Here is a 15,727-nt window from a genome sequence, read left to right as displayed (position 1 = left end):
AATCATCGACAACAATTTTATTGCCATGGATCTATTCCTCATACTTACCATAAACAAGTGCGCTTATTTTTAATTCATAGGTTCAAAGGCCACTGATGAATGGCAAGGGCAAGGGACAGTGACATTCCTCTAGATACTGGCCATATACACATATGATCAGCGCTCACGTCCCCTCTCCTCCCAAGCTAGGACCAAGGAGGGCCAAGCAATGACTGCTGATGATTCAGCAGATAAACCTCTAGGCTTCCCCAAACACCCCCATCCTTAGCTCACAAGAAGGGTGAGGTTGCAGCGACCAAAGGAACTAATAAGTTGGAGCGGGATTCGAATCCCAGTCTGGCGTTACCACATCACCCACCACAACCCAAATCCAAATTCATAAAGTTATAAGGCATAGAGTACATAGTGGCTCTCATAATAATTATATTTTTCCTTTAGGAGTTATATGCGAACTGAACGCTTTTTTCCCCCAATGTCTCTCCGGCAAATCTCTTCTTTAATGCTTCAGTAACTCCCGGATCTCAAAAGAGGATTTTCTGACTAGTCGGAGTTGTGAAGTGATCACTAACAAAGGGGATTTGGTGCAAACAAAAAGATCTATATCGATAAAACATGGTAAAAGAAAAAAAATGTACAATATTCCTGTGATGTGTGAAACATACGAAACTTTAACTTTCCCACATGATTTAGTCATAGTCGGCCAGCTTTTAAACAACGACACCTTTCTAACAATGACACTCCTGAAACAAAAAATAAAATACTATATTAATCGAATTCTTTGTGGTTGATCAAACTGGCAAATGATGGGTTAAGATCGTCCGTTTTGAAGCTGTCATCTCAGTGGTGGATTTTAACGATATTTTTTTATTCCTTTTTTTTTTTTTTGTGTATTGTTATCACTCTTCCCTCGCACTGATAGCCTGTTTATGCCTTTATCTACTTGTATCGATCTGTTTGAATATTTGTGACCTTTCACTGAAACTATTTACTATTGTTATAAAACCTCGCTGTCTGTTGAAATAAAGTTAGTTGCATTCAAGAGTCTCTCTCAATTACAACCTATCTGCTCTCCAGCACAGTGGACCCTGTCTTAATCTCTCCAACAAGATTCACAGCGTCAAGGATAAAGAAACGCTAATAATAATGTAAAAATATTTTTTCGATGTTTACTCTTGGAAGAGTTGAGAACTCATTCCCAATGTTCTACAAGTCAACTTAGTGATCTCTTATGATTTAAGGATAACTTTTGCTATCATTTCCATGATTATTGCTAAGCATTGGAAATTGTCCCCGTTTCAACAGCAATTTTTTACTTGCTGTAAAGGTACAGTAATTAGATACAGTTTCAAGGTTATATTTCAAGGTTATAAAAGGGTTTCTCTCAACTGTTTTTCCATACAAAAAGGCAACCCTCAGAGGAGATCAAGTAATTAGAACAGATTAACCGTGCCATATCTCTCTCTCTCTCTCTCTCTCTCTCTCTCTCTCTCTCTCTCTCTCTCTCTCTCTCTCTCACACACACAGAAAATACAATTACATGGATTAAAAAAGTCAAACCCTGTAATTTCTTTCTCTCCGAGGACCTCCATTTTAATTTTAACTTCATTTCATCAACCTTACAACGACTGTTCACATCGTTCTCGTCCGCCATTCCTCTTATAAGAAACCTTGACACATTATCTGACATACTTCTCAATTTCTTATATACCACAACACCAAAAATACCTTTCCAGGTTAAAAATAAATAAGCATTTAAGGTATCAGATTCATGGTATTATGGATGTTTGGAAAACTATAATCCTTCAGAATTAAGGTCAGACCAGTATGCATATGTATTATTATTATTATTATTATTATTATTATTATTATTACTAGCCAAGCTACAACCCTAGTTAGAAAAGCAAGATGCTATAAGCCCAAGGGCTCCAACAGGGAAAATAGCCTAGTGTGGAAAGGAAATAAGCAAATAAATAAATGATGAGAATAAATTTACAATATATCATTCTAAAAACAATAACAGCGTCAAAGCAGATATGTCCTATATAAACCATTAACAACGTCATTAACAGATATGTCATATATAAACTATAAAAAGACTCATGTCAGCCTGGTCAACATAAAAACATTTGCTCCAACTTTGAGCTTTTGAAGTTCTACTGATTCAACTACCCGATAAGGAAGATCATTCCACAACTTGGTCACAGCTGGAATAAAACTTCTAGAATACTGTGTAGTATTGAGCCTCATGATGGAGAAGGCCTGGCTATTAGAATTAACTGCCTGCCTAGTATTATGAACAGGATAGAATTGTCCAGGGAGATCTGAATGTAAAGGATGGTCCGAGTTATGAAAAATCTTATGCAACATGCATAATGAACTAATTGAACGACGGTGCCAAAGATTAATATCTAGATCAGGAATAAGAAATTTAATAGACCGTAAGTTTCTGTCCAACAAATTAAGATGAGAATCAGCAGCTGAACACCAGACAGGAGAACATTACGCAAAACAAAGTAGAATGAAAGAATTAAAACACTACAGTATGTATATGTGTATGTATGTGTGTATATATATAAAAACATACATACATATATATATACATATATATATGTGTGTGCGTGTATACATGTATGTATGTATGTATGTACGTATGTATGTATATATATATATACATATATATACATAAATATATATAAATATATATATGTATATATACACACACACACACATATATATATATATATATATATATACATATTTATGTGTATATATATATATATATATATATATATATATATATATAATCATCATGATCTCCTACGGCTATTGACGCAAAGGGCCTCGGTTAGATTTCGCCAGTCGTCTCTATCTTGAGATTTTAATTCGATACTTCTCCATTCATCATCTACTTCGCTCAGCCATGTAGGTCTGGGTCTTCCAACTCTTCTAGTTCCTTGTGGAGTCCTGCTGATAGTTTGGTGAACTAATCTCTCTTGGGGAGTGTGAAGAGCATGCTCATCCATCTCCATCTACCCCTCATCATGATCTTATCCACATATGGTACTCGAGTAATCTCTTTTATAGTTTCATTTCTAATCCTGTCCTGCCACTTAACTCCCAATATCCTTCTGATGGCTTTATTCTCAAATCTACTAAATCTATTGGAGATAGTTTCATGTCATAACATGACTCATGTCCTCTATTAACACCGATCTAACTAAACTGATATATAGTCTGATTTTGATATGTAATTTCAGGCGATTTGATTTACAAATTTTACTTAACCTAGCCATTGTCTGATTTGCTTTTTTCAATCTTTCACTAAAATCCAATTCCAAAGACTCTGTATTGGAGACCATAGTTCCTAAATACTTAAATGATTCTACCTCATTAATTCTTTCTCCTTCAAAGGATATTTTATCTCATTGCATACTCTGTTCTCATCATCTCTGTCTTTCTTCTATTTATCTTCAGCCCAAACTCGTGGGATATTTCATGCATTCTGGTAAGCAAACATTGTAAATCCTGTGGTGTTCTGCTAACAAGGACAGCATCATCATCATACTCTAGGTCTGCTAAATTCGTATCACCAATCCACTCCAATCCTTCTCCACCATCTCTGACTGTTCTACCCATTACAAAATCCATGAGGAGCATAAACGACATAGGTGACAACACATTCCCTTGGAATACTCGGCTGTACCCTGGATATTATTTTGATAAGACTCCATTAACATTAACTTTGCACTTGCTATGCTCATGAATTAATCAAATTTACATATTTAAGAGGAATTCCATAGTAACGCAGGACTCTCCACAAAATTGGCTGGTGCACACTATAAAAGGCTTTTTAATAGCCCACAAATGCCATCAAAAGGAGATTTCTATATTTTAAGCATTGCTGTATATGCCTCGAAATGAAAATTTGGTCAGTGCAACTTCTACCTTTTCTAAATCCAGCTTGTTCATCTCTCATATGTTCATCAATCTTACTCTCCAGTCTCTTCAGAATAAGCATACTATATATTTTCATAACAACTGACGTAAGTGTTATGCCTCTGTAATTATTGCAATCAGTTAGGTCTCCTTTTTTTGCTATTTTCACCAACACTCCTAATTCCCATTCATCAGGTTTTGCCTCTTCATGCCACATTCTACAAAATAATGTTATAGGTAGTCTGGTAGTCACTTCATTTTCGGCCAGTATCATCTCGGCAGTTATTCCATCGTATCCAGGGGCTTTTCATCTCTTTAGTTATTGGAGGTTAGCTTCGACTTCAAACACACTGAATTCATTCATGGGCACATCAAAGTCTTCATCAGCTTCAGGTATATCACTCAAATTATTCCCTTCATATCTCCTATTCATAACCTCACTAAAGTGTTCCATCCAAAGATGGATAGAATACAAAGGTTTGATACAACCAAGTTTTGAGAAGAAGAGCACAGAGAAACTGTTGCAATAGAATGTAGGAATGGATTTGCAGTCTTAGAGACTTTAAGAGACAAAAAACAGACAATTAATGAAGAATGGTGTGATATTAAGAACATATATCAGTCAGTTGGTAGTGAAGTCTTGGGACACTCATTAACAAGGAGAAAGCTCTGAATATCAAATGATTCTTGGGATACTGTAAAAATGAGCTAAAGACAGAAATTGATTGTTGAAAACTTTCGAGGAAGTAATGAAAATTACAAGGTAGAGCACTCTAAGTATTCCAGTATTTTGATAGTGAGGTCAAAAGAAAACCCAGGAATGACTGGAGAAAATATTTAGGCAGTAAAGCAGATGAGGCTGACAAAGCTATGAATTCAGGAAGTGGCTATAATGTAAGAATTGCTCATAGAATTATTAACGATATCTCGATTGGGGCAAAGAAGAAGAAGCAAATACCCATCAAAAAGAGAGATGGCTCTGTTATAACAACAGAAGATATGTACAGTATATATGTATATATATATATATATATATATATATATATATATATATATATATATATATATATATATATATGTATGTATATACTGTATACCTATTCTAGCGGAACCAACCCGTGTAAATTACACGAAATGATAATTTCAATACTAATTATCTTGTTCCTAACCTCTACATGTTTGAATAAAATGTGATAAGATTTGACTTGTATATTTATTTTTAAAAATTAGCAATACATGAAACAATTTACAAAACTTCTTTATATACGATACTTCTAGTGAAGGTAGTTCCTCATCTCTGGCCATGAGTAGAATTATTCTAAGGACAAATTTTCACTCTTACACTGTTTATAGACCTTGCTCTTGAGAAGGCTACATAAAGTTGTCCATGAGTAAAGCAAGGTTGTGGTAGGTGGATTCTAACCTTATTGAAAGTCTGTCCTTGAGCTTTAGTAATGGTTATTGAATATGATAGGCGCACGGGAAATTGAGTAATGTCTAGGAAGATTTGAAGCAAAGGGTGATCAGATTTATTAGAAATCTTTTACAATAAGAACGGATTAGTCGTTAAACGGAAAGGCCCGAGATTAATTTTATAATCTAGGTTATGGAAATTGATAGAACTCAATTCTTTGTCTAATATTTAAAAAAAGTCAGGTGCTAAAGACAAAATTGGGAAAACTATATAAGATGTGCTTTGGTTAAGTAATCAAAGTCTAATGTGAATTTGTAAGAGTATACCATGAAATTATTTCCGTTTTCTTTAGAGCGTGACGCACGAGTATATATACATATAGATATGTATATATATATAATTTCTAATCTTTCAGCATACCACAGTAAACTGGAAAAATATGACAACGACTAATTATCAAAGCCGTCACATTTAATTAACTCAGATTTCTGGTCCAAAATATATCATACAAAGCGTTGTTAATTTAAACTGTAAATAAAACAACTGCTCGCTGGAGCTTTGTAATACACAAGCAGTGCAAAATATTCCACAGAATAATTAATACATCACAATAAATAAAAACTAATATATTATAAAAATTAGAACGTCTTTCGATAGATAGGTAGTTTATCGTCAAATATTATAATGTATTTCAGAAGTTCCCAAAATATAAATCTGTTTATTTGTGGGATGTGCTTTATTACTAAAGTATTTGACAACGAATTATTTCTTTAATGACCTGGATAGCTTTCCTGCCCTACCAATTTTCCAAATTTCACATTTCGGCCTTGAGTGGTCTCTTTTAAAGGATAGAATTCTGTACCATAGGTCCTTTTTGAAGAATCGATTTTATGGATGAGGTTCCCACTTGAAAGTACCAATTTCCATAGTAAATATTGCCATGGACTACAAATTTTTGAGTCAGCTCCTAACACAATTCTATGCTAAATAAACTAGAAAGTGGACCGCACGTGTACCATACACGTTTGAAGACTAACGGTTTTGATTTTTTTATCTTATCACTCGCTCTTCCCTCCTCGTTTAATAAACAAACCTGTGTTATCATGATAGTTCAGGCCTTATCAAGTTTGAATTTTTGTGACGTTCTTACTCGGAAGTCGGTGTATAGAAACTGGATGATTGTTTAATAAAGTTTACTTGCATTGACCTCGTCTCTCTGTTATCACCTAACTGGCGCCTCTGCACAAAAGAATGCCAATCCTTTGACACAGAATATACAGTTCAACATACGGAGTCAATTACACCTCTTGGTGTTATTACTTAGTCGTGATCCTTTCCATAAAATAATAAGTTCCATTACAAAATAATAAACAATTAAATCACCTATAATAGCAAAATTTCGGTATTTGTGATGGCCGATGTGGTAACGTCCCTGACTGGTGAACGCCAGACTGGGGTTCGAGTCCCGCTCAAACTAGTTAGTTCCTTTGATCGCTGCAACCTCACCATTCTTGTGAGATTAGGATAGGGGCTTTGGGGGGAGCCTATAGGTCTATCTGATGAGTCATCAGCAGCTATTGCATGTCCCTCCTTGGTCCTAGCTTGGGTGGAGAGGGGGCTTGAGCAATGATCATATGTATATATGGTTAGTTAGTCTCTAGGGCATTGTCCTGCCTGATAGGACAATGTCACTGTCCCTTGCCTCTGCCATTCATGAGCGGCCTTTAAACCTTTAAAAGCACTTTTTTTCAACTAAAATAACTCACACAAGGCTCGTATTTAACTAGACATCTTTAAGATAACACATGCTACATAAAGGAATCCAATTCTAAAACAGTACTTTCTAAATCACATCCCCCATATTGTCAGTTTTCTGGCATAAAAAAACTGCAATTTCAAAACTTTTAATTCCTCTACAATAATATCCCCTCTTGAACAACAATTTCTGGACCAACCACAAACCCATCTGAAATTACTTACATCTACAAAAACCCATAAATCCAAATTCCCTTGTGTCAAAGGATTTTCCTTAATGACAGTCTTTTTAATTTTCTATTCTAGACATTCCACAACAGATGTCTTTTCTTATTTGGAATTCCATATACTAAACTATGACTTTTAAATAACATTACTCTGCAGAAGGCAAAACTCATTCCACGCCAAAAACCTCAACACAGATGCTTTGTATTAGTTAAATGTAATTCGGCCGTAAGGAGGGTTTAATTACGTAAATATTAAAGGATGCTGAAATATCATCTTCTATTTATCTTTTAAGGGCCCTAAATATAAGGGAACATTCATTTAATAATGATTCAAATTCGAGGCTGAATGGGTTAACCAAAAATCACTTTTTCATTGGCTTTATTACTGGGTGTGCATTTACAAGAAAACACCACCTTCCCGTTCTTTAACCCTTTTACCCCCAAAGGACGTACTGGTACGTTTCACAAAACTCACCCCTTTACCCCCATGGACGTACTGGTACGTCCTTGCAAAAAAAAAAAAAAAAAAAAAAAAAAAAAAAAAAAAAAAAACTGGTATTTACATTTTTTCTTTGCATATTTTTGATAACTTTATGAGAAACATCAGGCATTTTCCAAAAGAATGAAACCAGCCTGACCTCTCTATGACAAAAATTAAGGCTGTTAGAGCAATCTAAAAAATATATATAGCAAAATGTGCTTGAAAAAAAACCCTGGGGATTAAGGGTTGGAAAGTTCCAAATAGCCTGGGGGAAGACAAAGGATGAAAACATTTGTATAAAACCGCTACCTGCATTCACGTACGTGAATGATTACCTCTCTAAAACAAAAAGGTTCCCAATTCTCACCGAGAGAATAATTTTCTTTGCTTACTGTACGACAGTAAACCCAAGTTGATCCTCATTTATGTTGAATATTAAATTAATGGGACCAAATATCTTTTAAACAACCAGTTCAACTATTTGTTTTGGTTGTCACCTATCCAACAGCTTTATCGTTTATAACTATTACCAGCCCATTGAACACTCTCGTCCTTACTGGCTCTTCTTAACAGTACAAAACTAGAGGGCCACTCAGTAGAGTGCAGACCTCCACCACGGTATCTTATTTCTCGTTGGCGTGGATTTTCATACACTCAAATATGAACCAAGTTGGTGGTCTCTTTGACAACGATGTCCAAACTTATGGCTGTTTACGTGATATCGACGTTTTGCTCGTCCGTGACCTTGACATTTGACCTTCCAGAATTTAAACATTTCCAGCTCTTTACCCAAGTTTAAAATCCCCACAAGTTTCATTACTCTGCTATTAAAATTGTGGCCAGGAAGCTGTTCACAAACAAATACACACACAAGCTACAGGGGGTAAATCATAACCTCAATCCAACTTCGTTGGCGAAATTAATTAGTACCCCTTCTACCATCTGTCAAGTGTCTACTCAATTACCCACGCTGTGAAATACTATTAACTTGAAGTCCCAAGTACGATTATTGTCACTTTCACTGGATTTGCGACAATTGTTCATGTTACTGAATAAATATTACTTCGCCCACACACCGAATCTCTATCAAACAGGTATTAATTTTAAGATAAAAGAATTGTTTTCATTGCCTCATTTTAGTCTATAATGTCCCATGAAATCATTAGTCATGACTTACATGAATCATTCTTAATATTAATTTGTGTGTTGACACCTCAGGGAGTGCACAATGCTTAAATCCCTTTTTCATACAGATTATATAAGAGATTTAAATCAAGGACTTGCATTTCCTCGACCTAGAAGTACGCGAGTTCCTTTAGATCCAGGATCGAAGCTAATCATAATTCTTTACATTAAATGAATGATATGAAGTTTTCTGGCATCCTGACATCGAGGGTCATTGACGCCAATATCGTTCATCATAAATAAAGAGTAAAAAAAAAAATATTCAATCAAAACATTAAAAACAAATATATTATAAATAGCTTTCAGAAGACCTGCTTCTGATATAAATCTAAAAATATCCATAGCATAGTACGACATAACCTGTCCAAGAATATTTGCAAGGATGAACCTGCCATCCTCACCTCGATCCTCAAATTGATATCTATTTCTTTCTATGCTATAAGTGGGGCACTCGGTCAGCAAATGTAATGAAATAGTCTCATATATTCAGTATCTATGGAAGAATGTATTCACATCATTCGCGGATCTACTACTCTTATGTATTAATTGCTAAGAATCACTGCTACCGTATCTCCATTAGAAACCGCCTCGTGATAACTTGCTATCGGGCTTTTCTAACTAAACAGCTCTAAATTATTTATCTGTTTGTTTACCCTTCCATGACACTTGCGCTTTGGAACAACAACATTCGCAAATACTATGAGACTAAACCTAACAGTGACATCTTGGTCAAGCACCAACAATGTCAAGATTTATCAATTGCAAATCCTGTTTTCTAAAATTTTCCAAGTTCCAGGTTTAAATTTATACCTCTAGTATATATATATATATATATATATATATATATATATATATATATATATATATATATATATATATGTGTGTGTGTATGTGTGTCGGTTTGTACATTATATCTATATGCCTATACACATGTACTAACTATATATATATATATATATATATATATATATATATATATATATATACTGTATATATATATGTATATATATATATATATATATATATATATATATATATATATATATATATATATATATATATACACAGCATATCTTACAAGTCCTATATTTATCTTTCCATTTAAATCTAAATTTCATTCTTAAATATTTCTATTCACACCTCACACCTCCAAATCTAATACCACTCCAATTCTATTTTGCTTCGCCTTTTCCATATTAACATGAGAGTACCCTACCATCCCATAGGAAATCTTACTCTTGTGTTCTTATAAGTGTAACAGACTTGATCAAAGCGAGACACCCTCGCTTTGGAAAAAAAAGTTTTAAGAATTATTCAAACAGGAAGGGAATTAGTAACTCACGGTGGTGGTGAGGCAGCTGAGTAGGTGTTAGCATGTCGTACAGCGTTCGAACCTTAGAAAGATTTCACTCCAACGATGCCGGAAGCCAATATGGTCTTCATCCTTGTCTCCTGAAAACAATAGAAATGAAAACATTAGCCAGGACGGGTGACAAAAAGCCATTCAAATGTGTTAAATTAGCCCTTTCCCCTTTACTATTATTATTACTAGTTAAGCTACAAGCCTAATTGAAAAAGTAGGATGCTATAGGATCAAGGGCTCCAATAGGGAAAAAGAGACCAGTGAGGAAAGTAAACAAGAAAATATATAACCTATATGAGAAGTAATGAACAATTGAAATACAATATTTTAAGAATAGTGTTCAAAATCTTACCGAAATTCCAAACAAATCTAGATATATGAATTCTCACATGATAAGTATTGAATTAATTAACTTTAAATCCTCTATATGTCCTTACTAACCTTAGGATAAGTATGCTACTAACAAAATTATATTCTTACTCATTAAACTATTGCCTGCATTATATTATTCGGTTTAGACCGAAGTGCATGTCTATAATATTTAGCCCATTATACTTATATTTAGTATAAAAATATTCAGCGTCAATGACCTTCGATGTCAGGATGCCAGAAAACCTTAAATTAATCAATCAATTAGTATCAAAATAAATAACTTTTAAATCCCTCTCTCTATAGGCATGTTGAACTTTGAGATCAATATTCGTATTGCTAATTGTCAGATTAATTGACACCCCATGATCATATAAATTTCTTTCTTGTACGACTCCAGACTCTTAAAATTCCGAGGGAGACTAATGCACCTGAGAGCGCATTGTCTAGTAAAGTGACTCTTTTGACTTAAACTTTTCCCTGACGTGCCCGGGTATCTTACCTCCGGCATATGCCATTTGACAACCCTGAAAACATGTATTCGAGTGTTTCCCTACTCTCTTGATTAGCCACTAGTATACTCAGACCACACAATAATACTTCAATTAAATTCCTACCCTCTTCAAGATGCAAAAATCATCCAGCCAAGAACCAAACTCTTTGACCTAAATTATCCTTTGTAAATTCTATTGCCCTGAATCCTGTATATATGAGATTAGTTAAGACTTATAACTTGTCCTCGAGTAGGGAGCTTAGACACCTGCCTTAATGTTTTCTTCATTTGAAAACTATTTTCATTCTTTCAACAGCTGCATTTTCTCAACCTAATTTTTCTTCTCCTGTAGTTCTGAATCTTAGAATAACCTTCTCTTGGCATTTCCTCCCAATTGTGTTTGCTTGTTCCAGACAGGACGTCGTTCTATTTGCCGGGACCAATGGATGCATCCATGGGCGGACCTTGCAATCTCACCCCGCCAAAGCCGGGATAAGAGGACCCCGCACTCGAGAATGTCCGCCCCATTCAACCCATGGACGGACCTAAACTACTGCCGCATACACAGAACTACTTTGACCAGAGGAGAACCTTTTCCTAGATGAGCAGTCAATATACTTTGTGTGGGTGGAGGTGGGTAGCATACTACAAATTTTATTGTCACAAACATTTAATAGAATAACTTGTTTATCTGACCATTTCGTTATCTGTGTGTCTATTCTAACATTAATTAATGAAAAACAATGTGAACTTATTGTGCTATTCCTGCCCTAACTGAAGAAAACTAATTAAGATCCTATTTAAACCCTCCAAGTGAAACTTCCCTCTATTACCGGCATCTCTATGGGTAATTACAGATTGGTCCTTCAACATCCCCCTTTTAACCAAACACAGAACTTTCGAAGTCAGAGGACCAAGGGCATACATACCAGAATGTACACAGTGATTCACGGGCCGTTGTACTTAGTGCACCCTTTTCATCGTGGGGTAAAAAAATTGAGTCCCCTTTCTATAGGCCTCAGTGCCAGTCCTCAAGAAAAGTGGTGCCGGAAGCCATATCCACCACTAGCAGTAACAACATTATAACAGATCTTACATATATAAACTATAAAAGAGACTTAAGTCAGGATGTTCAACATGAAAACATTTGCAGTAAGGTTGAACTTTTGAAGTTCTACCGATTCAACTACCCGATTAGGAAGATCATTTCACAATTTGGTCACAGCTAGAATAAAACCTCTAGAATACTGTGTAGTATAGAGCTTCATGATGAATGCATGACTATTAGAATTAACTGTATACCTAGTTTTACGAAAAGGATGGTACTGTCCGAGAAGATCTGAATGTAAAGGATGAGCTGAATTATGAAAAATCTTATGCAACATGCATAACGAACTAATTAAACGGCGGTGCTAAAGATTAATATCTAGACGAGGAATAAGAACTTAATAGACCATAAGTTTCTGTCCAATAAATCAAGATGAGAATCAGCAGCTGAAGACCAGACAGGAGAATAATACTTTAAACAAGGTAGAGTGAAAGAATTAAAACACATCTTCAGGATAGATTGATCACCGAAAATATTCAAAGACTTTCTCAATTAGAAAATATTTTGTGCAATTGAATAAGACAGACCTAATGTGTTTCTCAAAAGTAAATTTGCTGTCGAAAATCGCAACTAAAATTTTTAAGTCATACAGAGTTAAAGAAACATTATCAACGCTGAGATCCAGATGTTGAGGAGTCACTGTCCTTGACCTACTTACAATCATACTTCGAGTTTTATTAGGATTCCACTTCATGCGCCATAATTTGCACAATGCACTAATTTTAGCTAGATCTCTATTAAGGGATTCACCAACCCCAGATCTACATTCAAGAGATGAAATTGATGCAAAGAGTGTAGCATCATTTACATCTGCAACAAACTTGTTTTCTACACCAAACCTAATGTTATGTGTATATAGTATGAAAAGTAATGGGCCTAGAACACTACCCTGGGGAACACTTGATATCAGATTCCTATACTCACTATGGTGCCCATACACAACAGCTCTTTGCGATCTGTTACTTAAAAATTCAATAATGATGCTAAGAAAACACCCACCCACTCCTAACTGTTTGAGTTTGAAAACAAGGGCCTCATGATTAATCATGATTAACACAGTCAGAGGCAGCACTAAAATCAAGGCCAATCATACAAACTTCCTGTCCACAATGAAGGGAATTCTGTATAGCATTGGCGATTGTAGGAAGGGTATCACATGAACCGAGGCCTTTACGAAAGCCAAATTGCAAACTAGGGAACAGATGATTACCTTCAGCAATATGGGAGTTATGCAAATTGGTCGGTAATTAACTCTACTTGAGCTACCACAAATACCTTTACATAAATGGAGTAACATTACCATTTCTCCAACAAATGCTAAAAGAACCGCTTCTTGCTGATTTGCACAAAATAACAGATAACTTCAGAGCTAGAAAACCAGCAGTCTTCATAAAAAAACAAAGGAAAAATATTAATTGGGTTTACACCTCCATAAGCATTAAGGTCCATGAACAGAGCTTTAATTTCACAAGACCGAAAAGTTAAACTAGTTAGTTTAGCCTCAGGACCACAAGAATGAGGGAGATCAAGTTTCTCATTTCTCTACTCACTGTCAAACACATCAGCCTAAAGGGTTGCCTTAACCTTTGGACAAGTGAATCACAGAGCCATCTGGAGGAAGTAAAGGAGGAACTGTTGCGTCTACACCATACCCACCACTTATGTTCCTGGGTTGTAACAGAAAGGGTTTCTTTTATGGTTAAATTATATTCCTTTTCAGTTGAGCAAAAGGTCTAAGCTGAGTATAGTTATTCCCTGTCAAATCTGATCTGTTACCCTTCCAAAGATGATAGGGCTCCTGCTTCTCTAATTAAGCACATCTACAATAATCATTGAACCAGGGTTTGTCTTTTACTCGGTACCTTAGCACAAGAGAAGGGATACGCCTATCAAATATGTTGACTAGACTCTCATTCAAAGGGACAAAAGGATTAACACTATTATATGATTGAGGCCAATTTAAGCCCAATTCAAGGACAGTAAGGATGGTTCGAAAAAAAAAAAAAAAAAAAAAAAAAAAAAAAACACAAGAAGACAACCTCTTCATAAACCAACAGGCATCCATGACTTCTGGAAAAAAGAAAGAAAAAAAAACAAGTGTGCCGAGTGTACCCTAAAGCCGGAAAACTCTAATCTAAAGCAGTGGAAAACCATGGTACAGAGGCTATGGCACTACCGAAGACTAGAGAACAGTAGTTTGAATTTGGAGTGTCCTCCTAGAAGAGCTGTTTACCAGAGTCTTGGCTGCTGAACAATTACAGTGCAGTAGTTAACCCCTTGAGTGAAGAAGAACTGTTTGGTAATCTCAGTGTTGGCAAGAGTATGAGGACAGAGGAGAATATGGAAAGAATATGCCAGACTATTCGGTGTATGTGTAGGAAAAGACAAAATGAGTCGTAACCAGAGAAAGGGATCCAATGTAGCACTGTCTGGCCATTCAAATGACCAATAACCTTCTAGCGGTAGTATCTCAACGGGTATACAATTACAGGATTATCACCTAACTCTATTATTTCAAAGGTAGATAATAACTCCAACAACTTAAACTTCTGTATCATTTACCTACATCAGCGTAAACCAATAATTCCCACTGCTGAAGCTCCTTCCTCCCAAATCTCTTCCCGCCAAACGGCCCTCTCCCCTAAAACCATCTTATTTGCAATTACGCTTAACCGAATCCGATAAATTTTCTCGTTCCGACTTCAATGCCGACGAAACCAGCAGCAAAGACCACGCAGGAAAAAGATAAGTAAGAAGCATACTTTACACTGCAGATGCTATGGAGATTATTTCGACGATGAATGGTAGCTATTACAGCGTGGCTCGAACTGCAGTCATTTGATTCTATGCACCTTAAGAATAGATAAAAAATATTGTGGATTTCAGCCTTTGGGCCTTTGTCAAGCGCGGTGGTAAATTATAAATTCTATACGTTTACAAAGAAAAATATAAGCTTGTTTCTTATTAAAGGTGCAAATATTACTCAAATATATACTTTACAAATATGAAAGGTCCTACACAAGTGACAAATACAAAACAATGTATATATATATATACAGTATATATATATATATATATATATATATATATATATATATATATATATATATATATATATATATATATATATATTGACGATCTATCGCTGAGGCATGCGATGTACAGTATATATTTGTCACAATGCTGGAGGAAGGATCAGAAAAACGACAATTTCGTTTTTCTGATCCTTCCTCCAGCATAGTGACAAATATATAAAGTATATATATATATATATATATATATATATATATACATATATATATATATATATATATATATATATACATATATATATATAGATACACACACATATATATATATATATATATATATAGATACACACACACATATATATAT

At 35.0% G+C, this 15,727-nt stretch overlaps 2 protein-coding genes across 4 annotated transcripts in view; both read right to left on the bottom strand.

Moving 5' to 3' along the window:
* LOC137616269 (cAMP-dependent protein kinase inhibitor alpha-like) overlaps positions 1 to 15,727 on the bottom strand; it is a 600,285-nt gene that overhangs the window by 35,935 nt on the left and 548,623 nt on the right. For all 3 annotated transcript variants that reach the window (XM_068345889.1, XM_068345891.1, XM_068345890.1), the window contains exon 2: positions 10,341 to 10,450. The gene's annotated coding sequence lies outside the window, so the exon portion shown is untranslated. The remainder of the gene's footprint in view (positions 1 to 10,340; positions 10,451 to 15,727) is intronic.
* LOC137616747 (uncharacterized) overlaps positions 1 to 15,727 on the bottom strand; it is a 75,481-nt gene that overhangs the window by 21,027 nt on the left and 38,727 nt on the right. The window contains exon 2 of the mRNA XM_068346748.1: positions 663 to 740. Within this exon, the coding sequence (XP_068202849.1) occupies positions 663 to 740 (78 nt within the window). The remainder of the gene's footprint in view (positions 1 to 662; positions 741 to 15,727) is intronic.

Source organism: Palaemon carinicauda, chromosome 22, assembly GCF_036898095.1.
Source record: "Palaemon carinicauda isolate YSFRI2023 chromosome 22, ASM3689809v2, whole genome shotgun sequence".
Classification (NCBI taxonomy): Eukaryota; Metazoa; Arthropoda; class Malacostraca; order Decapoda; family Palaemonidae; genus Palaemon; species Palaemon carinicauda.
The sequence above is the reverse complement of the archived record's forward strand: the minus strand, read 5'-3'. Positions and strand labels throughout refer to the sequence as shown.